This window comes from Xiphias gladius, chromosome 10, assembly GCF_016859285.1.
Source record: "Xiphias gladius isolate SHS-SW01 ecotype Sanya breed wild chromosome 10, ASM1685928v1, whole genome shotgun sequence".
Taxonomy (NCBI): Eukaryota; Metazoa; Chordata; class Actinopteri; order Istiophoriformes; family Xiphiidae; genus Xiphias; species Xiphias gladius.
In genome coordinates, this window is record NC_053409.1 from 15,510,857 (window position 1) to 15,535,353 (window position 24,497).

General features: G+C 42.3%; 4 protein-coding genes across 7 annotated transcripts in view; 2 read left to right on the top strand and 2 right to left on the bottom strand.

Moving 5' to 3' along the window:
• The first annotated feature begins 17 nt into the window (after nt 1-17).
• LOC120795936 (tryptophan--tRNA ligase, cytoplasmic) lies at nt 18-4,530 on the top strand. 2 transcript variants are annotated; one of them, XM_040138227.1, is made up of 11 exons: nt 18-355; nt 586-709; nt 1,106-1,322; nt 1,494-1,602; nt 1,864-1,983; nt 2,092-2,274; nt 2,469-2,569; nt 2,946-3,058; nt 3,159-3,332; nt 3,437-3,577; nt 3,798-4,530. In XM_040138227.1, exons 2-11 carry the CDS (start codon nt 596-598, stop codon nt 3,954-3,956), a joined length of 1,431 nt encoding a protein of 476 aa, XP_039994161.1. In that variant the 5' UTR covers nt 18-355; nt 586-595; the 3' UTR covers nt 3,957-4,530. The 2 variants fall into 2 exon arrangements, with proteins under 2 accessions (XP_039994161.1, XP_039994160.1); XM_040138226.1 differs by having other exon boundaries at nt 18-266.
• An 82-nt stretch (nt 4,531-4,612) lies between these two features.
• slc25a47b (solute carrier family 25 member 47b) lies at nt 4,613-9,332 on the bottom strand. 3 transcript variants are annotated; one of them, XM_040137105.1, is made up of 4 exons: nt 7,486-7,611; nt 6,950-7,090; nt 6,227-6,494; nt 4,613-5,283 (listed from the first exon to the last, which is right to left on the bottom strand). In XM_040137105.1, exons 1-4 carry the CDS (start codon nt 7,543-7,545, stop codon nt 5,267-5,269), a joined length of 486 nt encoding a protein of 161 aa, XP_039993039.1. In that variant the 5' UTR covers nt 7,546-7,611; the 3' UTR covers nt 4,613-5,266. The 3 variants fall into 3 exon arrangements, with proteins under 3 accessions (XP_039993039.1, XP_039993038.1, XP_039993037.1); XM_040137104.1 differs by lacking the exon at nt 4,613-5,283 and adding an exon at nt 9,191-9,332 and having other exon boundaries at nt 6,010-6,494; nt 7,486-7,529; XM_040137103.1 differs by lacking the exon at nt 4,613-5,283 and having other exon boundaries at nt 6,010-6,494.
• On the top strand, nt 8,469-15,762 carry LOC120795296 (mitochondrial basic amino acids transporter). Its single transcript, XM_040137101.1, has 4 exons — nt 8,469-8,879; nt 10,728-10,771; nt 11,917-12,000; nt 13,251-15,762. Exons 1-4 carry the CDS (start codon nt 8,846-8,848, stop codon nt 14,019-14,021), a joined length of 933 nt encoding a protein of 310 aa, XP_039993035.1. The 5' UTR covers nt 8,469-8,845; the 3' UTR covers nt 14,022-15,762.
• A 1,013-nt stretch (nt 15,763-16,775) lies between these two features.
• The window catches only part of fancm (FA complementation group M), a 40,385-nt gene continuing 32,663 nt past the window's right edge, over nt 16,776-24,497 (bottom strand). Inside the window, exons 14-24 of the mRNA XM_040137099.1 lie at nt 22,033-24,079; nt 21,826-21,911; nt 21,030-21,098; nt 20,722-20,841; nt 20,226-20,391; nt 19,965-20,068; nt 19,363-19,868; nt 19,190-19,283; nt 18,641-18,995; nt 17,517-17,811; nt 16,776-17,405 (exon numbers count right to left, since the gene is read on the bottom strand). Coding sequence (XP_039993033.1) covers nt 17,279-17,405; nt 17,517-17,811; nt 18,641-18,995; nt 19,190-19,283; nt 19,363-19,868; nt 19,965-20,068; nt 20,226-20,391; nt 20,722-20,841; nt 21,030-21,098; nt 21,826-21,911; nt 22,033-24,079 — 3,969 coding nt within the window. The 3' untranslated portion in view covers nt 16,776-17,278. The remainder of the gene's footprint in view (nt 17,406-17,516; nt 17,812-18,640; nt 18,996-19,189; nt 19,284-19,362; nt 19,869-19,964; nt 20,069-20,225; nt 20,392-20,721; nt 20,842-21,029; nt 21,099-21,825; nt 21,912-22,032; nt 24,080-24,497) is intronic.

Below are 24,497 nucleotides of genomic sequence, written 5' to 3' on the forward strand. Positions count from 1 at the left end.
GGTAGGAACAAATGGCTGTCCCTCTCCTCCGACATATGTCGCATTACGCTAACTTATATGGGATTCAGGCTTTTGGTTTTATGTGAAATGAGTCTGAAAAAATACAGGGAACCTTATTTATAATACAACAATATAACACAGATCCTAAAGTGGCATTTTTTCCCATTATCGAATCCATATCGGAACTATTGACGAAGTCGGGTTTCGTGGGAAGAATTTGATCCAAACACTACTTCACTCAGGCTGACGCAAGCTGTCAGTTGCCGGTGCGAGGTTATTTTATTTATCCTTTACTGTAGCTACTCCATCATTAATTATAATTTCACTAACTGTTTCATTTATGCCATCTAACACGGTAAGATAAATCTAAATAATAGGTAACATCAGACGCCTAGCTGTCCAGTAGCTAGCTAAGTTAGCTGTTGTATGTTCACATATGGCAGTCTTCTCAAACTGTTTTGGAAGGAGTTACAGTACAGTCTTACTAATACTGTTAGCCTCGATCTAGATGCTATTAAGAACATGTCATTTTTACTTATGGTATACGTTTGGTAACTAATTATTTTTATCCTATTTCTTGGGCAGCGTGAAGGAGATGACAGACTGTCAGGGGGACAGGGAAGGAGCGAATAGTCCAATGGAGCTGTATGAGAAGCTGAACACTCAAGGAGACAAAGTCAGGGCCTTGAAAACAGCTAAAGCTGAGAAAGTAAGTGCTTGTAAACTACCTTGTAAAAACAGTGCCTCTACTCTATGGGTTTGTTATTAAGGGTTGGTTAAACAAAATTACAAAAAAAACATACTGCATTCGTACTTACTACTTGTAGTGGATTAGCCAGTTTTGAGGGTTTTGAGATAAGCGTCTATTGAGATTTTCTGCCACTACTCCACAAATTAAACTTCCATTCATCTCCACTGTAATAGGGCATGAAGAAATCCCAGAGACAGATACTGTATGTTACCTAAAACCAGCACTATCTGGAAGGGCTATGTAATTTGGGTGAACTGATCCTTTAAAATATAATGAGAGTAACCTTTTTAAGTGGTGGGATTTTGCTGCTTTTATTTGTTTGGTTTTTCTGACAGCAGTGTTTGGCTTCCCCAGGCTGAAATTGAGGCTGCTGTCCAGTTGCTGCTTAAGTTGAAAGTGGACTACAAACAGATGACAGGCCAGGATTACAAAGCAGGATGTCCGCCCTCAGAAAACTCTGTTGTTGCTGACAATGGCCCAGCAGCAGATGGTGCTGATGATGAAGACACAGTTGACCCATGGAACGTTTCCACCACCAGCGCCAAGGGGGTAGACTATGACAAACTCATAGGTAAGATTCAAATGAGCTTCCAGTGTTGACTTCACTCAAAGGGCTGAAGTTCTATGTTTTATTCTTAGTTTTGGACTCAGAATATGAATGTCAGCAATAAAGCACTAACTATGAGGTACTTTAAGGGTAATTTAAGATGAAGAATTTATATTGTGCCATGTCTTTCTTTAGTGAGGTTCGGCAGCAGTAAAATTGAAAAGGAGCTGGTGGACAGAATAGAAAAAGTCTCGGGACAGAAAGCTCACCGCTTTCTAAGAAGAGGAATCTTCTTCTCACACAGGTCAGTATTTTAGAAACTGAAAATATCTCATCAGCATTACCACCAAGTTACTGTGACTTCTAGAGAATCGGTATGTAACGAATAATTGAGTGGCTCACCCACCTGCGTGTCAGCATAAAGATATCGACTCTGAACCTTTGACCTTGACATTATAGTTCAGATTTTTCCTGTTCAGTAAAACAGATGGTGGCGAGAAGGTGAGAGGTCACGGGGGATTGACACATCAATAAACCACTTTCCTCTTACCGCTGTTTTTGACAGAGATATGCACCAGGTGATGGATGCATATGAGAAGCACAAGTCCTTCTACCTTTACACTGGCAGAGGTCCGTCCTCTGAAGCCATGCACGTTGGTCACCTCATCCCCTTCATCTTCACCAAGTGAGTTCTCCCTTCCAAACTTATGTCCCTCACTTGTATACCTGATATTACTTGTAGATTTTTTTTATTGATTCTAATTTGTAATTGAAACATATTGCCTTGCTCCAGGTGGCTTCAGGATGTCTTTGACATCCCCCTGGTGATCCAGTTGACTGATGATGAAAAGTACCTGTGGAAGGACCTAACATTAGAAGAGTGCCACCGCTTCGCTGTGGAAAACGCCAAAGACATCATCGCCTGTGGCTTTGATGTCAACAAGACCTTCATCTTCTCTGACCTCGACTACATGGGGTAAAATATGATAGAAAACTTATCTTATATTCCGCTCTGGCAAACCTTGCTGCTTAGGCCTCCTAAGATCCATATTTAGCAATGAAAGATCTACCTTAGTTGTTCATGCAACCCGAGTCAGCATTGAATGTCTTATTGTAGTCTGAATTGTTTTGTTTTTTAATATGTTCATTTTGATTTTTTTTTTCCCACAGTGCAACCCCTGAATTCTACAGGAATGTGGTTAAGATCCAGAAGCATGTTACATTTAACCAGGTCAAAGGCATCTTTGGCTTTACAGACAGTGACTGCATTGGTAAGACAACAAAAAAATTCATCAGTCACATCATTTTGCTTTGAGCAATCATTCAAATATCTTCACAGTACTTTGGAAAGAGGAAGAAACTTCCCATATTAGAGTGCAATGTGCTGCAAATGATCATTTGTTTGTAACCAATTCATTCTCTTATAATTAATGATTTCATTTGTAAAAAAAATGTAAAAAGCCAAATGTTCATTACTTGGTCCCTAGAGCTCAAACAGCTTATACTTTGTTAAAATTTTTTGATGAACAAAATGTGTCAGTACAATCTTGTGTTTGTGGTTTTACTTCATTATGTCATGATTCTGAAGTGTGATTGTACGAATACTTTGTTAGTATTTTATGGTCTTTATTATTTTTTTCTGTCCAGGTAAGATCAGCTTCCCAGCCATCCAGGCAGCCCCATCCTTCAGTAACTCTTTCCCACAGATCTTTGGAGGCAGAAAGGACATACAGTGTCTCATCCCGTGCGCCATAGACCAGGTCAGGACAGCATCGCAGTAATACATAACAATAGTACATACTGGCATTCATAGTTTACAATGACGTGTTTGTATCTGTCCTCTCACCCTCTCTCATGCAGGACCCTTACTTCAGGATGACCCGTGATGTAGCTCCAAGGATCGGCTATCCCAAACCAGCACTACTGCATTCCTCCTTCTTCCCCGCCCTGCAGGGCGCACAGACCAAGATGAGCGCCAGTGACACCAACTCCTCCATCTTCCTCACGGACACACCCAAGCAGATCAAAAACAAGGTTTTGCTATTACTAGTTATTACAAGTCAGTAGTTACCAGTCAGATTCTTATTGCCTGTGATTGCTGAATGGCTGATCTCACCTATGTAACCCATTACTCATAGATCAACAAACACGCATTTTCGGGGGGGAAAGACACGGTGGAAGAGCACAGGAAGTACGGTGGAAACGCAGACGTAGATGTCTCCTTCATGTACTTGACCTTCTTCCTGGAGGATGATGAACAGCTGGAGAAGATCAGACAGGTGAGGGTGTAGAGAACAAGGGAATCAAATAAGCTTTTTCAGACTTCATTTCTTTTTCTAATCACACTCTTTTCTTTGTTTAGTTTTCCCTGTTCTCTGTACAACATGTTCTCTGTACCTTCCCGTTGAACTCTTTATCTTGTTTATCATTCCTCTCCGCTCACTCTTCCTCCTCTTCAACTTCTTTTCTGCACACTCACCCCATCTCCTCTCTCTGCAGGACTACACAAGTGGAGCTCTTCTCACAGGAGAACTGAAGAAGATTTTGATTGAGACTCTGCAGCCGATGATCACCCAGCATCAAGAGAGACGCAAACAAGTCACAGATGAGACAGTCAAGCAGTTCATGACTCCAAGGCCTTTAAATTTTAACTTCTAGCCTGCTTGAGCACCTGAGATGTCGGGGGTCATTATGTTGTTAATCTCAATACAAGAACAAGCAATGCATCCATTTTTTTCCCATTTGAAATCCATGTCATTTATAATGGGATGAAGGACATTTTCTCATGCAGTTTGCGTCACAACTGTAGAAACATGTAAATGAAAATTACTGGAGATGATGTGCTTTTCTGTGTCAACACTAAGCATGGCATTGCACACGCCTTCATGCTAATTGTCATGCTACTTGTTAAATGTACACGTTTATCTTCATGAAGTATTTGTGTTTGCAGCACTCCTGTAAAATCAAATGAGCCATACTGCTCGCCCCGAAATCAGTGCAAGAGTGAAAGAAGATTAAAGTGGAGTACAAATGTATATTGTGGCAAAATCTGCACAGTGACCAACAATAACACAGCAACACATCCACTTTGCAGACTGTTCAGTACCATAAGGGAACTAAAGCAAATGTAATTGTCAGCAAAAGGGACTTGAATCAAAGTAACTTTTTCGCTAAGCATGGTCTAAATCAAGAAGTTTCATTCAACTTATGCTAAAAAAAATTAAACTGTACTTCAAGAACAAAAGCAATTCTGTCTTTTCCATATTTTTCATTTATATATCTTACTTTAAGTAAGTGCCACATAGTGTTTCTATGATCAACAGAAAAAAGTACCCATTTTTCCCACAGGATCCCACACATTAAACATATCAGTTCAGGCATTTTGTGATACAATGACAGCACCATAGATCTCTCTTTTTTCATGTAAGACATTTTGACACACCACTGTAGGAAAAGCACAGGTGTAAACAACACAATTTACAATGGCTAAATTCCATGAAGCTGCTTCAGTTTCTGGGGCCTGGTACTGGGTATGCTGATGACTGTCACACTGTCATGACTTACTGGGACATTTGAATAGAATGGAGCCATCATTAGTGTTATCAGTAACACATGCACTTTCCCTACAAGTCAAACACGTATTGTCACAGAGATGATATAGCATTGAACAATGCATACATATATCATATTAGGTTCCTTTAGAAGCAAAATCTTTGATCCAAATGTAATCTGAATATACCTGTAATTTAAGATAGAACAATATATGATGGGTCCCTAAATAATGATAATGCAGCCAAATGTCAATGTAAATGTTAGTAACATGGAGAAGGGTGTGAGATGTAGCAAACAAAACTAAAAGGTATTACTAAAGATAAAACTGTTTTTCTATACAGAAGCAGGTTTCAAACATAATACAAAGCAAAACCTGATGTTCACACGTACCAATGACCGAATGATGAAGATCGTTTTTATCTGCCGCCGGACTCTGCAATGGTTGTCAAGGAAGGGAGTATCGTATCGACGTCATTACAGATGTCGAAAACTTGACATTTAGCCCAGTTGTCTGTGATCTTTTAGTGGAAAGACAACTCCCAAAAAATTGAGTGTATAAGCACCTGGTTGCTTGGTTGCTTAAGCTGAAAATTCACAGGGAAACCTATGCACATTAATACTAAAACTCTGTTGTTTTGCTGAAGTCTAATCCCTTTGAACCAGCACTAAAGGTACCTGAAAACCAATGCAGAAACAGATGGTCAGCATCAGTTTCATACGATTCCACATCTCATAGAATATTCTTTGTAAAAAACGTATTTACTTACTTAATAAACTTGTTTCATACAAGAATTAAAATATATTAATCAGCACAGCCTTTCAGGAAAATCCTTCATTACGGCATCATTTGAGTTTTCTCAAACAGCATCCATCCTTTCCACATATTAATCTTGTCAGGCTTGTCAAGAATTCCCTGGTGCAAACATGGAAAGTACGACGAAAGTATTTTGTGATCCCCTTTCATTATAAACATGGAATTGAGAGGACTGCCATGTTGACGGGGAATGCTTGTACGCAGTTGAGACTCAGACCCTTGAAGAAGCAACCGGGACCCCTCGGAGCGTACGCTGTCTGTGATACAGTGCAAAAAGCTTCGGTACCTCCGCTGTCCAATCGAGTCCATCTGGAGACGAGCTTTGATCAGATCCGTGGGCGTGCCGACGCACCAGCCACACGTTCCTGACAGACCTCCTACCAGAAGCACGACTTTCCACTCCGTACGAAGAGGAAACGTTTGAAGGTTATGATTCAAACGGCACTCTAAAAACTAAGAACATAACAGCTGGCTTCCAACTGTGCAATCTATCTAATCTTTTCAATACTTATTAGAACAGATTTTCTCCTATAATTTATAGGTAAATTGTGTTTGGTTTCACCTGGTTGGTCCAGTCCTTGGGCCGACAGCTGTTCACAGATGATATGATAACTGGTGAGGAAGGTGGAAAAGAAGGGTCCATCTCTCAGAGCCAGAGCCAGTGCTCCCTTGTAGAGGCCCAGAACTCCTTCTTCACAGGCGATGGTACGCAGACAGTGTATGGGGCCACGGTACTTTGGTTTTCGGGCCTCCTCTGTGAATTTTGAAAACCCAACCCTCTGACACTGCAGACGCACTTTCACCATGTCAGCTGGGGGAACCAGTAAAACCTGTGTAAAAAAAAAAATGAAGGTAGTGAAGTATTTGAAAATTTAAGATTTGAATTACATGTGAGATTTTAAAGGGACTAGTCAGCAAAACCGTGCATTTGAATATTTTTCTAGGATTTGAAAGACAAGAATACAGCAATGACAAGAGACAGGTTTTGCCTCTTTGCTTTGGTGGTTTGGTGTTTACTTGATGGCTGGAAATTAGCCTCCAGTCATTTAAAGAAGCCTCTTTGAGGCTGTAAAGAATTAAATGTTTGCTTTACTGGGACATCTGCTGCAAAACAAATATAAGCAAGTCAACAGAAATTATAAGTGCAAATATCCTCTGTATAAGTGGAAGTGCTTCTAAAAAACATCTGAATTGTTCTCAACTGCTACTGAATGTAAGACATCAGTGTGACAGTGTTATAGTATGCAGAGTATGAGTTAAATAAATACATAAAAAATAAAAGTACCTGTGCAACTCCTCCAGTCAGGCCTGAGAGGAAGATGTCACACTTGGCGGGCCGGGCCTCAGGATCCCCATGCAGTAATTTACAGAGATACCAGAGGGAATTCCTGTAGGTCATCATCATGCCCTTGTAGTAACCACACACCTAAGAGAAGACATGCTTAGCAATAATAGGATGATAGCGTTCCAGATGTGTGTTTATCTTGGCAGGTGGTGGGGTTACAGGGACTTTTCTGAGTGGTTATCATTGAACAAAACTGTAGGTACACAGAAAGTTCAAACTATGCCCCAGAAGTGAAATATCAGGTGTCACCTATCATATGTGACAGTCTGAGACACTCACCCCCTCGCTCTTGTATATCGAGTGGACACAGTCCCACATTCCTCTGTACGTGTTTCGGGTTAATGCTGGCAAATTAAATTACAAATTTTTATGACTCCTCAAGAACAGGTAAGGGCAGTGTGTGTGTGTGTGTGTGTGTGTGTGTGTGTGTGTGTGTGTGTGTGTGTGTGTGTGTGTGTGTGTCTATTCAGCTATACCTTTACTGTGTCAAAAGGGTACCCAACCATCACACCGAATGCCCCTGCACACACAAGCATCAGATCAGATGATTAAAAGCCTGAAGGAACCAGTGAATCTTCCCCAAGCCCAGTACAAGTCCGCCAGCAATGCCAATATTAGGTGTAAACAATGAAATAAATAGATGATTAATAACAATAAAATAAAATAAGGATATGCATTTGTTTTTGCCAAATCCCAACCTTTTGATATGTACTTCAACTGTATGATCATTTTGGAGAATGTATTTTGCGATGCCGCTGAACTGCGTTGCATTATACGGAGAGGTGTGTCTGTTTAGCCCACACTCGTTGACATAAACGGACTACATAGCGGGGACACCTGTCCGTATAACGCGATGCAACTCCGCAGCGTCGGACACCACATCCTCCGAAGTGACCATGAAGTTGACACTGCACTTGAGTGGGGCAACTTTTCTAAATGGTCAGTTACTCAAATTGCGTAGCCCCAGATGATGCGGAGTTAGCCATTTTGAAACCCTGGGCAGTTTCACGCTTCAGCCAGGTGGTGATCCGGCCTTGACAGCCCGTAGAACACCATTAAATGTGTGCTTCAAATTAACAAAGGCTAGAGTTTAATCAATATTTCTCCACTCTACGAACTCGATTATAAATTTCAGATAGGTGGCCTGTTTCGCTGAATTGCACCACACTACACACGGGCTGCTTATGTTGTGTCCTGCACTTGGCACAATACACTGTAAACACGGCTTCCCGGCCACCCCGGCTGAGCATCCCAGTTGGACGGTCCCACATGCCGACGACGACAACCTTGATAACAGTGTTGATTTTGACGGTGGGGAGGTTCGGCGGCGACTGTTTCCAACCCTCCTCCGCGGCTCTGCCCGGCAGCAGCCAATGGGCCCGGGGGGCGGACAGCAGCCGCTGGGAGTTGTCCGCCTCCAAGTAATCCGATTGGGCTGCCTTAAAAAGGCCAAGCACGCTTCCTCCTCTCTACTTCGAGCCCCCGCCTCGTCCCGCGGTACAGAAATAGAGAGGTTTGGCAGAAAGGGCGCTTCTTGTAGTGAGAGCTAGGACACATCAGCAGAAATCAATCTGTCACAGTTCCAGCCTGGTTTTCACGCTCCGGGTCCAGAGTGGTCATCATCAGCCGCAGGAGATCGTTTCCTTCCGTCTGATCAAGCAGCAGAGCCACGTCCGAAACCCACGAGAGGGTACCCGCTCGGCTGAACACCAAGCCGGGGTCTGTGAAGAGCCGAGTTCGGACGGATTCGGAAAACAGAGTCGCCCCCGAGGGCTCGTGAAGTGACCGCTATTTGCCAGAGTGAGCAAGTTTCAGCCGTTAAGAGTTTTTGAGGGAATGGCATTGGACTTCGCTGCGGGCTGTATAGGAGGTAAGCAGTTAGCCACGTTAGCAGCCAGGTCAACAAGTTGGAGCTAACGACTAGCATTAGCATTGGTAAGCTTTCCTACTGTTTTTTTTTTTCTTTCTTGTTTTTCCATCAAGTCAGGTCGTAGCGAGTTATCGCCAGCTGCCGTGTCTGAATAACACCAGAAACAAACCAGAATGGCAGGTTGGAGACTCAAACTCCGAGCTTTAACAGGATTTTTTTTTTTCTGTCTTTTTTTTTTTTTTTTTTTTTTACCAAAAACTGTGCGTAAAATCCCGGATGTAATGCTAAATTTTTGAAGTTACATTCCATACCTGTTGCTCACACACAGGGAGTGGGGTTTATGTTCCGCATTCAGGAAACCGCTAGTATCGTGTGGATTAAACTTGCAGACGGCCAGCTAAATCCAAAACGAAGAAAAAAGGAAAAAAAAATAAACTCACGTATGGCATCATCTTTTTTTTCATGGTTATAATCTGACAGCCTCTCCCATCCTGCATTGCTAAATAAACCCTCACCATTCCACATGAGGGAGTAGCCCTCTAGATAAAAAAAAAAAAAAAAAAAGGCTACCAAAAGTGAACCGAGTTCGTGCCTTCCTGTTTGAATGGAGCTCACAGCTTGCAGCCAGAGTAAAGCCTCGTCCCCGAACCCTTGGGAATCTTGTCAGCTGTTTTGTCTTTGCCCAAGGCCAGGTCTTCCCAAACTTCAGTGTGCCAAGGACCTGATATAGAGTCACTTAGACCCTGGTGTGCTAGTCCAGACAGCCTTGTTGAGAGTCATGTTGTCTTTACTGTTAGAGGGTTTTTCATTTGGATTAACTGGTGCATGCTTTATCAATATAGTATATAAATATAGTATATATAATACAGTATATAGTATTCAAATATTCAATGTATATATTTCCCTAAAACTACAGCGGATTCACTCCGCCACTGCAAATAGACTGCTTTTCATTCACTAATTTATACACGCCAAAGCCTTTCCTAAAGCAAGCTGGTTACCTCCAAGTAAGAACAGGAAGTGTGTGTATAATTTGTAAATACAAGCTGCAGACTAGTACATTAGGACTGCGATTCACTTTTATGGACATCCGTGCTTACACAACCCCGGGAAAAATAATTTGATTCAAAAAGCTTTTAGCATTCCACAAACCAAAAACCTGCGAGCAGACTTACTGTACTGAAATTGCCAGTATCTGTGGTTATCATTTAATGCCTGCAGAGGTATGTGTGCATACGTTGTCAGGTCACGGTCAAGGTTGCAGACATGTGAGAGTAGTGTACAAGGTGGAATACGAAGCTGAAGTTGAATACTAGTTTGACCGCTTCCCACAAACAGTAAATGAATAATTCATATTAAAATCTGTCATATTGATACTAAAATACTGTCGTTTTTAAAATGAAGTATAAGTGCATTACATTTGAAGTTGGGAAACCTCTGATGTTTCTGGGCTAATAAATATTAATAAGACACGGTCAGAAGTTGCTGCTGTATAATGGATTTTGGTCTTTTGGGCGTAAGTCAGCGCACTGTTGAGCTATCGACACGAGGTACAATGCAGTGACCAGCTGATTAGTCTCGTGATGGGTGGGTTGTCAGCTGTTGGGAGATGAGCCACTTAATCATAAGCCATTATCTTCCAAAAATCACACCATACTCTATTTGCAGCGTCACTGTGATGGCTTGATATAAGACAGACACTGTATTTTTACCATATAGCCATAGATGTGAACTGTTGTACTCCTTTTATCGGGTCAAGAAGACAATGACAGACTTGATTTAACAAAGTAATAAATAATTTACCCTTTTTTTTTTTAACGATTTTTAAATCCTGTCTCCCCTTTCCAGGTGCTGCTGGTGTTTTGGTTGGACATCCCTTTGACACTGTGAAGGTGGGTTTCTGTTCCATCCTCTTCACTATTTACTCCTGTGAGGCAATGATATGATTCAGTAATGTGCTGTTAAAATGTTGTAAGTCAGCCCACTTTATTGGCAGCCTGAAGTTGCATTCAGATAACCTAACGTTACACAGTCATCCTACAACAGGAATGGCGTAATTAAGCAAGAGGAATGGACCATCTGATTACCATAGAGATATTGATTGGACAAATATATTTGTAGAACTATTAAATACACGTAATGGTGTTTTAAGCTGTGTCGATCACGTTTTCGATCACGCGATTCTCCCTAATCCAATACAGGCATCATTTTTTAGCTAACTGCAGAGTCAAAGGAAGTATCAAAGGCACTAAAGTTATTAAACTTGTCTATGCACTACTCTTTTAGCCTAAAGCTTTTTGTTCAAGTCAAAATTGAATGAAAAACTAAAAAATAATACAGCAAGATCTTTTTCACGACTTGCACGTCTTCTTTTTTTTTCACTCACTTGATTTGTTTAAAAAGGCAAGGAAGTTTTAAATATAGCATACAGTTGTGTGAATATGCAGCATCCACTGTAGAGGCACACAGAGATGGTGAATGGTTTGGTTGTGGCTCTTGTATACCTTGCTTTCAATGTCATTTCTTCCTGAGCTGGTGTCTCTTTGGGGGCCGGGGGAGGCTGTCTTTAACAGCAACAGTGTCACTGTGTTGTAGATGGGAGAGAGAAATAAACAACCTCTCCACGGAAATGTGACCTAGTAACAGTGTCAGTGTGTGTGTTGTTGTGAGAGAGAGAAATAAACAACCTCTCCACGGAAATGTGACCTAGTAAGTATGGTCAAGGTCTTTCTTTCTCTCACCCAATGTCCTGTCCTGAGCTATAGAAATATAAAGCACAGAAGACATTTTCTTTTTTTTATACAACATCATTCTCGGTTAATGTTTTTTTTTCTTTTTTTTTTTTTTCTTCTTCTTCCTCATGTTGCACCCCCTTAAGCATCCTTTTTTACCCTGATAAGAAACCATTTCAAAACACTGTTGCTTAATTGTTTCCCTTCTTAAAAATGTATTACAATCTGTGATTTGTAGTTGTTGTGGTCCTCTTTGGTCTTATTACTCTCTCATACAACTCTAACATGAGGGCTGTCATCCACAGGTGCGGCTTCAAGTTCAAAATGTGGACAAACCTCTGTACCGTGGGACATTTCACTGCTTCCAATCCATCGTACGCCAGGAGTCGGTAAGCTTGTGCTTGCTGTGAATGTCTCCCAATGTTTTACCACTTTAAATCAAATGATACTAAAAACTAAAACTGTGTGGAGCTTCACCATGTGCTTCCTACTATGACATAGTGGAGAATGGCTATTGCACTAATTAAAGTGTCCGGTTACGGTCTCATCAGCCCAGGATCAGCCAGCACGTTCCTAAAATGGGGTGTTAGGTGTGAAAGGGGGAGGTGGTGCGTCCGTTAGCCAGGGTCAATGAGGACCTTATTCCTGCTTGGGCTAAATAAAGATTTGAACGTCAAGTCATTTGAGCTAAGTGGAGTATGCTTGGTCTTAGTGAATTTGTCATGGAGTTATTGGATTGTATTCCTCTCACAGTACATTATTAAAATCTTTCTCAGTTTAATTTGAAAGTGTGATCATAATTTTTGGTGACTAAAAGTGATCAGCAGGCTAGAACATTTGACTGTACATGTTTTTGTATAGCAGTGTCAGTGTGGCTATGTAGTTTTTCAGCATTCCAGCGATGTCTCTGTGACAGACCCAGTAATTGTCTGCATGTGAAGCGTGTAGAAGACAGCTGTAAATTGTAGGTACAGAAAATATCCTGGGTCACAGACTTTCACAATTCATCAAGAATTGTTCAAAGAATCGACAAAGAATCGGACTGATAAGTAGAATCGATGATGGCATTGGTATCAATAAAATCTAATCAGTTCCCATCCCTAGGCAGCACAAGCCCGATGTTTATCCATGTATCAACGTTCGGAATCAAAATAAGGTTTTTAAACTCAAGCAGTCCATTTGGATTGCCCTTGATAAGACAGCTTCATGTGTGCACCTAGCAGCTGCAGCTCGCAGCCAAGATTGAAGGAGCGATATAACAAACATCCAACGTAGAATCAAAACAAAGACAAAAAGGACAGAGTGGACAAATGGAATGAAGATAACACTAGTAATTTGAGGGAGTTATTTGGCCTCACCTCAACAGCTGCTAGAATGCCACTAACACTCCGGGTGCTCTTCCATAACTGACTTAACTACCCACCACCTGTAACCATAGGAACTGAATATTAATTTGAGAGAATTCAGACACATATATTATTAATTCGAATGAATTAATCACAAACATAAACGGTATATTCAAAAGTATCAGCTTCTAATCTGTCTGCACAAACGATCAAAATCTTTAACACCTCTGCAGAGTATCAAAGGTACACTAACTCTATGGTGTGGTCCCAGTAATGTGTCTTTGTGTCTGTAGGCATTCGGTCTATACAAAGGCATTGGCTCTCCAATGATGGGGCTGACCTTCATCAATGCCATAGTTTTTGGTGTCCAGGGCAATGCCATGCGCAACCTCAGCCGCGACACACCGCTCAACCAGTTCCTGGCCGGAGCCTCTGCTGGAGCCATCCAGTGTGTCATCTGCTGCCCAATGGAGCTGGCCAAGACACGGATGCAGATGCAAGGGACTGGAGAGAAGAAGTCTAAGAGGAAGCTGTATAAGAACTCCCTGGACTGTTTGGTAAGAATCTACAAGAAGGAGGGAATCCGGGGTATCAACCGCGGCATGGTGACCACCCTGCTGCGTGAGACACCTGGTTTTGGCGTGTACTTTCTCACGTATGACGTGTTGACACGCTCCCTTGGCTGTGAGCCAGAAGACCCTTACATGATCCCCAAGCTGTTGTTTGCCGGCGGAATGTCCGGCATCGCGTCCTGGATCTCCACCTATCCCGTGGATGTGATCAAGTCGCGTCTGCAGGCAGATGGGGTCGGCGGTGTCAACAAGTATAACGGCATTATGGACTGTATCAGACAGAGCTTGCAGAAGGAGGGGTGGAGGGTGTTCACGCGTGGACTCACGTCGACCTTGCTCCGTGCATTTCCAGTGAATGCCACCACATTTGCCACTGTGACTCTGTTTTTAATGTACATGCGTGAGGGAGAAGAGTGTAGCATTCAGGACTCTGAGCCACAGTCCGTCCAGCTGCAGCCTCTGCAGCAACAGACACAGCCATCCAGCATGTAAGCCGCTGTGCAGCATCAGCAAATCGGTCAAGCATAGATGGAACTTGCAGCTTCGTGCAGGTCTGCGATCTGTTAACTGATATCAATAATAAGAGAGGTGAACTGATCCTGGGTAAGCATCTGTCCACCGAGCTTCAGTCAAGTGACCACGTAGTATTTAAATAATATATATTTTAAGATAAAATCTGCACTTGTAAATATGGTCTCTTTTTAAACGTCCTTGGTTTTATACACATTTTTTTCGAGTTCTAAATCATTTAGGAAAATTAACAGTTACAAGAGTCACGGTTACAGACGTCCCTAAAATGTTGAGTCATAGAAACACTTTGTCTTTGATGCTGTGCTCAGGTCATAATGAGTTACACCCGGAATTCATTTTAACAGCTGGTCTCCACTATTAACAACGTGACTGAACTTGTGATAATTCAGTTACCAAAAACATTTGGGCGTGCTGGTGAAAATTACTGCTTTACAAATGCATTATTCCTTTCTGCAAACTCCAGTCATTGAAATGAATACAATTTAAAGGTTTAATTTATTAAATTAAAGCAGATGATCAGTCGATAATATTATGTCTGTCTCTATGTGAACACAGCATTTCGACATCATGCTGTAACGGTTACAAGTACAAAGAGAGCCTTATACATATACATGTACACTTATGTAGATATGGTTTTAGTCATTTTTCTTAAGTTACAACTGTGTATGTAGTTTAACTTTCCTATGAACAGTCATAGGAATTTAATCCAAATTGAATGCTCCCTGACGTTTTAATCAAGAGTGAGGTTACAAATTTCCTCTTTTTACTTCAGTTATTTGTCTATTTTAATAATCTACCTTAGATTCTGAAATTTATTGCGAAAATGTTACAGGCTCAGACATTGGCTCATTGCAGTAGGACATAAACAATGTTTGGAAGAAGTCAGATACAGAATAAACATGTCATAATTTCTTTAAAATGTTTAATTATTTGACACAGTCATTGTGTAAAAACCAGTTCTGATGCAGTTTGTAATCTCATCGTTTTGGACATTGCACAGTGCCCAAAGAAAGCACCTTATGGTATTATCTTAAGCATACGGTTACATTTTTGGCAATCACATTTTTTTACTTTACACTCAAAAGATTTTATATTTTGTATTTACCACTAATGTAAGAATCTGTTACAGTGTCGAGCAAAAGTGATGGCTCGTTTTTAAAAGTGGACTTTTAAAAATCCAAAATCTGTGTTTAAACCTCCCTCTCCCAGTCATTAGATTTTAAGCACAATCTTTATCGGGCTCTATGTCGTGTACACTCTGACCTGCACCACTTACAGGCAGAAAAAGTAATCGCTCCTGCAATTTTTAACACTTTGAGCTGCAGATTGTGTCTGCAGCTCAAAGTGTTAAAAAGTGTTAAAAGTGAAATTTTACTAACCGTTAACTAAATTATAATAGTTAAAAAATACCTCCAGTGGATGTTAAATGGTCAACTAGAAATAAATGATTCAATCATGTAGTTTTGTCTCTAAACATTTACGAACGTTATAACATGACATTTTCAGACCAGACCATCAGAGACACAAGTGTTTTGTTGAGAAATAGTCACTTGTCAAGAGCTTAGTATTCTGCCAAAAAAAACCCACGAAAAACAACTGAAGTCCAAAGCTTGAGGACCAAAGATAGAACCAACCTAGTTTTATAATGGTTCTGTTGTCTTGAAGTCTCTAAATCTGACTCTAAATTTAAAAAAAAAAAAAATCTTTGGACAAACAAAATCCCTTCCCTCTCCATATTAACCAGGACAGTCCTAAAGGCCAGAGGGCGCGCACACACTGTAACTCAGAGCAATGTGACCGCTCTACTCTATGCAGTAAACGATTGCACAATTCAAAACTTTACATTTTGCAGGTTTAAAATGTAAACTATGACACATTAATCATAAGCAAACATCAACCTGCCTGCAGGTGGCACAGATGTGAAAACTGCAGAAGCTGTCACTTTCCCTGCTCAACTTCATGTCCACATTTACAGTTGTAAACTGCTGGTGCTTTTAACTTTATCTTAGGAGTGAGTGGCAAAGTTTAGACTGGGACTGTGGGGTCGGAAGTGCAAGTCAGAAACTGCTTTGGAGTTGTCCAAAGACATAATAATGTCCATACTGTGAATTTGGCATTTTATTTTCTCATGTCATCCTTGCAATCATGGTGTGAAAGTTATCCAGGTTTTAAATTTACCTTAATTACAGTTACGCAGAATTTCAGCTCTCTATTTTGTAATGTGTACATACTAGGTTTCTCTGACTTTATTGGTGGATGATACATGACTGCTGAAATCTTTGTGATAGGGCTGCTTTAATTATTTAATGTTGCCTCTATGTTATGTACTTGTCTATGTACAATATCTTGTACGTAAGCAGCATGCCCTCTCTGTACTTCTTAAAGAAAATGGTGAAATAAAAGCCTTTTTTTCTCATTCTGAAAGACACTGTTCTTGGTAAAGCTATTGCTACAATATGTTGAGCATTTGAGTCTTAAAAATTGAATGATAACACTGAGTTGTCAGACCTCCTACAACCCTGAACAGGATGAGTAGAGCAGGAATGAATGGATGAGTTTGCAACAGGCTTATCCATATTTTCTCTTAAAGAAAGGAAAGGCAGCCTGACCTCTAGTGGTTATACATGGAAATCCGAGGTTTTAGTTACTCATTCATACATTTTTGCATCACTCATTCATATTTTTCAAGCACAAAAACACAATCATATACAAAAATATCTGTTTATTAAAGAAAATTCAACATTTAATCCTGAGTACAGTTGTAAACGAATGTGTCCATTATTTCCACAAAAACAATAAGTTATTTAAGTGTCAATCAAATATCAATTGAGTTTTTATGATCAGTGTTGTCTAACACTGTCTGATAGGTTTACTGCCAGTGCAAATCGTAAGGGAAACACTGCTCACCCAAATGATTTAAACAAAAAGCCCAACATTCATATCTAGTTGTGCGGTTCCTCTCAACTTGTGCAAAAAGGTTGAACCGATATCCTCAGGATCTTCTCTCGTTGACATGACGTCAGAAAGAGCAGTTATTGTAAATAGATTAACTGCCGTCTTCTGGTCCCTGGTGAGACTGAAAACAAAGATGTAAGGCAAAACAACGGGCAGATGAAAGTAAACATACTTTGAGGAGAAACAGGAAGAATGACAGAAAGACATGGGATTAATGGAAGAGATGGATCTCAGCTCATGGAAAGTCTGTCTCCCTCAGGCTGCTATTTGGATTTTCCTGCTTTTGATGTGTTCATGAGGAAGGAGTCACAGGAGTAGCGCAGGAAGCGGTAGATCTCCTCAGCTCTGGCTTGACTCATACAGCCTCCTTTCTGTATGGCTTCAACGGAGCTGCAGAAGGAAAACAAGTAGATAAGACGGGATGATATAATGTGTAAACAACAGGAGAAAGAAGCTATCATGTTCTTGTCTTGCCACGATATGTACACACACGTCTTTTACCTGTTTATTAGTTGGGCGATTGAGCTGAAGTAGTGGCTCATGTTGAGAGCGTGGACATAGCTGACTGAAGGCAGGCTCAAGTACAGCTGCAGGGCCTGCTCCCTGTGCTGCCCTTTGACCTCCAGCGGTACACTGATACCCTGACCTTTGCGCTGCTCCAGGTGCGCCAGGTCCGCCAGCAAGCCGGCGCTCTCTTCAGCGCCATTGCTCCACAGCAAGCGAACCCCGTTACGCACTAGCCACGCTAGTGTGCTGTCATAGTAACGAGTTCGCTGAAATGGACGTGACGCCTCACCTGAGACAGTGATGGTTATCATAAAGATCAGAAAAAAACAATCTCACACAGTTGATCAAATCGTCTTAACCTTACTTATTTCTTAATCTTTACACCTGTGGGTATTAAGCATATACTTTCTCAATATTGCTGTGTAAATTTGTGGAATAAGCTACTTTAACTTTTAAAGCAATAGTTTTGACATTTTGGGAAAAAGACCTATTAGCTTTCTTGCTGAGATTCAGATAAGACTAGTCTGTCTGTTTGATATGGAGCTGGAGCCTGAGGCTAGTTAGCTTAGCTTAGCACAAAGACTGGAAACGGGGGGAAAACAGCTAGCCTGGCTCTGTCTGAAGGTAGCAAAATCTGTCCTCGAACAACACTACAGCTCACTGTTAAAAACGTTCCATCCTGCTTGTTTTATCCCTACAAAAACCAAGGCGTAAAAATGAGACGTTGTGGTTTTAGAGGGAGTTATGTGCCGGATTGTACAATGACAGGTGTAGCGACTACTCTGAGTTTTGTAGTTGCTGTGAGGCTGCCAAAGCAGACTCGGCTAAGAAACGGTCCAGCACATAACCTCCCATAACGCCTAAAACTGTCACAACTGACTTGGGTTTTTGTACAGACAAACAAACGAGAGCTGAAGCTTCGTATTTAGTAAACAGACATGAGAGTGGTATCAGTCCTCTCATCTAAGTCTCAGTAAGAAAGCTCATAAACTATAGATTTGAGGGAGTTATATTACAAACAGGGTATAAAAGCCTTAAAATACACAGTACAAGATCCATATTTAAAAAAAAAAAAAAAAGGCTTAATACTTAGTCACCAAATCAATGCACCGACTGACCTGGCTTGGTTCGGTCCCTCTCCACAATCAGACAAACGCGCTCGAACAATCCCAGCAAGCTGTTCACTCTTTCGGCCAGTCGCTTCCGGTTCTGCACTGCGGCCAGATCTGATTGGCCGAGCCTCTCCACCGCCATGCGGTTGCTGACGATGAAGTAGCCGCCGTCCAGTGAGCAGACGCGGACGGTGGCTGCGTGGCGCTGGCGCAGGCTGGTCACCAACTCCGCTCCGGCACTGATGCATCGACTGTCCACCAGAATGCCGACAGACCCGGGTAGAGCCGGGGACTCGCTGACTGACACGTCCCGACCGGTGGACCCCCGGGGCTGGGGCACTGAGGGGGTGGCGGCTGGCGCCTGGTCAAAGGAAATCAAACGTCAAATGTAGCTACTTTTACGTTTTAAAGGCAAATTGTTTTAGGTAACAAGTTTAGGGGAAAATGTTTCCGATCTAAACTAGATTAGCAGACTGTGTCCATGTCTTGCTTTCACACATGCTGCATGACCCTAGGGACAGGTGTAAATACATCTCATCTTGTTTGCTTTTTAACCTGGGCTTGATTCTTGGAGGATGACAACGACGTCGACTCCACAAAGTCTAGCTCATCGGAGAGGAGGTGTTGATTTTCAAACCTCCGGCGACACCTGCAGGAGAGCACAGACAACGCTCTAGTGGCTGCTAACTGTTGGCACACGTGTGAAAACTCCACGAGGGTTTCTTTACCTCTCAGTTTGCTGTTCCTCAGTCACTGAGCTCCTTCGTTCTTTACTCAACAATGAGACCTTGGACGCTATAGTCGAGGACGAAGAGGAAGGGGCTTTCTGCTGCTGCTGAGGCCTGCTGGGCTCCGGCTGTGCCGCCTTTGGCCGCAGGGGGGCAGCAACATCCCTTCCTGAGAGAAGACCTCTCTCTTTGTTAGCGTCATCTGTCTCCTCATCACTAGAGTCATTAATGCGTATGACCCGGCTACGCTTGCTTTTCACCCCAGCTCTCTGCTCTGGTGGATCTTCAGCCCCGGTCTTGGCGCCGGCTCCGCCTCCTGCTCTGACTTTGTGCAGGAAAACACGCCGCCTGGTGGCATACTGCCTCCTACCGTCCACATACGAGTCCTCGGGCATGAGCTCAAGGTCTTCGGCCTCTCCCTCGCTGCTCTCCACCTCCTCCACCTCCTCCACCTCACTGCCGACCACAAAGCTGTCCTCTGCATATGTTTCATCCATCTCAGGCACCTGGGGGGAAAAAGGTTAGGAGCACGCGTTGCTCGAGTTAGGAGGCTTTTATTTGCACTGAGTAAAGAAGAGCCGAGAATAAAGTATACAGTATACCTGGGAAAAGATGTCCTTGTGATGGTTTCTGTAAGACATTTTGAACTTGCCCTGGACTGCAGGGCTTCTCACTGACTTCATGTAAACCCCGTGCATCTCTGAGTCTAATAGAAAGGAGAACAGACAGGAAGCCCAGGCGTAAATGGCACAGCAGGACTCCTTCAGCCTCCTACAACACTCACTCACAAACACTTAGTTCAGTGAATCTGATTTGAATAATCCGCTAAAGATACAGTACAGTCACATTTCTTGGCGGTGTACCATTCAGTCCCTGGGAGATGTGCGTGTTGTCGACAACAAATCCATCAAGAGAGTGGTTCTCCTCCTCTCCGTCCTCTTCGTCAGACGACACGTCTACTCCCTCCTCATCCTCCGCCAGCTCTGCTTCTTCATCCAGGAACTGACACCCTTTTCGATATATGGTGTGCTGACAAGGGAAGGATGGAAAATGTCAAGGTTGATGAATGCTGAAGGTGTCTGGGCAACTGACGACAAATATTCATAGACTTGGCAGTTCTCTGGTCTGTTCTAAACTACGGTATGAAATTTGTTGTGACTGTATTTTCAAAAAGACAAGCAGCAGTAGCTACTTCAAATGAAAGAGAGAGTGGCTTAGTTTTATACTTAAAATGGGGCCAGGAACACACCAGATCTGTTTGTATTCGATGGATGTAGTTATATGAAAACAAGAAGAATAAATGAAAGGATTCTGATTCTGATCACAGCATCCTGCAGAGCCATCTTTTGCTGTACAGACCTTGGCTTTGGCCTGCTGGACTTGTTTCCTCTCGGCTCCCTGTGCTGTGGTTCTACGTGTGAACACACTCTCATTCTGGAAATCATCATCAGAAACAGCTTCGCCCTCTGTTTCATCGGACTGGAGAACAATGAGAGCAAATTAAGTCAAATACTGTACCCCGTTAATGGTTTATGATGCTGCTTATGATTAAAAAATGAGGACTTGTAGAAATTATTATAAGTAATGCAAAGAATTTAAATCAATTCAGCTGTGTTGAATAGGTGGAACACCGTGGCATACTTAAGTACTAATGAAAAAAATCTTACAGTATTAAGTGCAGCTGCACGTTTCCTGTTCACGACCACCGGAGAGTCCACATCACTGGAGATCTTGGACTAGCAGAGCCAAAACATACTACGTTTTATATACATAGTATACACAGTATATGCATTTTCTCTCCGTACTCATTACTTGTGACCAATGCAAGTTTGTCGGTGTTTATGATATGAATGGTTCTTTATTTACTGAGACATGTTTTGCCAAGACATTTCAGGAGCTAAAAATGCTTCTTTACTGCTGGCAGGCTGGTTGTCATGACAACTGCACGTATCTTGGAAATGATGGACAGAGGCAGCTGAAGCCATCTGAATCAGATATCTCCTGTCTTGGCTGCCGTATTTGTACCATCACATAGAGTTGAACTCATGATTATTATTTGCCGTTTATGTGTAATGTATGAAGAAAAATGATGAATTAAGTGGGAAGGTTGAAAGAGAGTGAATGCACATCGACTAGAGCTGCAGTGTTAAGTCAGTTAACAATTAATCAACTGACAGAAAATTAATTATTATGCAACATTTAAAAAAAAATCAAAACTGGCTAAAATTCGCTGGTTTCTGCTCCTCAAATGTGAATATTTTCTGATTTTCTTGGTTTTCTATGATAATAAACTCAACTTGGGCTTTGGACTGTTGGTTGGACAGAGATATGGTAAACTCTGATGAGCATTTTTCACAATTTTCTGACATTTTATAACAAAATGTATTAATCTGGAAAAAAACATTGGTAAAATAATAAAAATAATAATTAGCTGCTGTCCTAATATCAACAGGCCTTGCTCACCACTTCTGGGGATGACAAGGGGTTGACCTTGTTCTGATGTCTTCTTTTAAGAACCACAACTTCATCTTCACTGTCATTGTCGCATACTAAGAAAGGTGAGACCAGAAAAAAATGCAGGGATCTTGACAGTAGGTTCAAGCCAGGATTAGGGGAAACAAAGTGAGCCAATACAAAGAAATTTCAAGTTTAGGAATCAGGTAAACAAACCTGGATGAGGAGGGGAGTCAGACACACAAACAGATTCCTGACATGACTTGTTTTCCACACCGTACCCTCCCGCGGCTTCGGGGGTGCGACCGCCTGGTCGTCTCCGTTTCAAGCAGGAGGGTGAAGACGGTGTGCGAGACCCGGCTGGACCAGGCACGAGCGTCCTCCTTACCCCAACTGACATGATTGGAGATGGGAGCGTCCCACCTTTGGAAATCAAAGGTGAAGTCAGAAGAGAGGACATTTCTCTCTTCCTATCCACTGGATACCTTTGTGGTGTAGACAATTTAGATTCACTGAACTGTACATGCATCCTCTGTCTAGTGAAGCTGTTACACGGAGTGGAAGAGTGAGTGACGGCCGGCAAGGACACTGGGGAGTCAGCCTGCTTTTTAGGCTGTGGTGAGGTCAACAGACACGGGGTAGGAACAGCCCCTACTTCCACTTCGTCCTCGGAGTCCTCCAGTGAATAGCCAAGGTCAAAGTTGACAGAGAAGTAGTCATGGGAGCTGTCAAATGACTCAGCATTTGGTTGCACTGTGGGAGATTTGCAATGAGCTGTAATTAGCTTGTCTGTGACTGAATTGCCTGTTAAAGATTTACTGGCTGCTGCTGTGTGTGTATAATGTTTTGCAGTGTTTGCATCCAGTGTTAACTTTGCACACAAACTATGTGTTATATGCTCTGTGTGTGTTAATTCATCTGTGTGCACCGTGTTTAATCTATGTGTGCTGTCTGCTGTGTGCATTGAGCTACATGGTTTTGATGGGTTATGCATTTGTGAAGCGTTAGACATTTCTTTTGTGCTATTAGAAATATGTCCGGCACATGGGGATGTCCAGGGTGTGATGCCAGGAGTGGAGATGTCTGGGATGGTAATCTGCAGGAAGGCTTCGTCATCCCCAAACAGATCCATGCTCTTGTCCATTTGAGAGCTGTGCTGTGAGGCCCTGTCGTCTTTTACACCTCCATCCATCAAGTCTGGCATGTCCTCAATCCTCACATCATCCCAGCTGTCTTCTTCCTCGCTCATGTTGTTATTGTTACATTTTGTTTCCATATTCTTTTCAGCTTCCTCACCAATCTGGTCCTCCTTGGGGTTATTGTACATTTCGTCGTCTTTCTCCTTGCTGTCTTCCCTGATGTGATCATCATCATTTACTTCTTCGTCCCCAAAAACCTCATCCCAGGTCGGACTGTCGGCTGCTACATGGACAGGCTGCTGCTTCTCATGAGGCAAATCATCAAAGATTTTATTGTCCTCTTCACCCACCGGAGGCTGGTATGAATCCGCCCTCGGGCGGTCATAGTCAGCGTTGCTCATCATCACTTCATCATCGTCATCATCGTCTACATCCAGGGTAAAGCTGACCTGAAATGGCCGATGAAGCAGCTGACGGGAGGGAGAAGGAGACCGAGCAGCCATGTCAGCCTCTAAATCGGCAGTCGGTGACAGCGGAGTCCGGGACAGGAGCTCTGCCACGTTGGCCAGGATGACCTTCAGACTCTCATCTCTCCCTGGGAGGAGTTTAGCAGAGCACGGGGGAGGTTCTGAATCCCATTTAGGAAGGTAGAACAAGGCCTGAAGTTCAACATCTTCATCTTCATCAGTTTTTGTAATCAGCTGTGAAATACTGTCCAGAGTTACAGGCTCTCTCACTGCACACTGTGATTTTATGACATCCTCGTTAATAATAATACAGTCATCCTCCAGGTCAGCTTCTGGACAGTCATTTTTTGAAGGAAGAGGACAAATTGACTCAGGTCCTCGGTGGTCAGTGAAGTCTTCATAAGGTGGTTCACTATCATGTTCAGCTGGAAGTCTTTTTTTTGTCACAGTTAACGTTCTTTGTGTTTTTTCCCTCTCTGCTTCCTGGTCGATACATTCCCGATCAGACAATGTCGAGCGAGACAGTGTGGGTTGGTTGTTGGTAGTTTTAGTGCCGATTTTTGCACTCTTTTGCCTCTTCTGTCCATTCTTCACATGGCTAACAGCATCAGCTTTGTGGAGGTAAGGAAGAAGCTCCTGTTCATAACGGCATTCCCCCTGAACACAAACACAAACACAAACACACACACACGCATAGAAGAGGAGTTGTATAAGGAAAAAAATCCCACAACAGGAGAACCAAGGTCAAGGAGCTGTGATCAACTCCCGGACTTGCCAACCCGTTTTACAACACATGAGATATTCAGGGCAGCCAATTCAACAGTAATATAATCAGGAAGTGCCCTATGAAGAGATGTCACATGGAAGCCACACATGGGGCACGTACAAAAGTCAAACGTAACATTTCCCAAATTAGTTTTTCTTGTCACAATTAGATAACTGTTCCCAAGGACAACAATTTTAATGGACTTTGAAAATATAAATCTGCCCCCAAATTAAAAATGTTCCCGTCTCTCTGTCTCTTTCTCACTACATCTTACGCAAAAGTGCATGCACATTTTAATCATCCAAAACC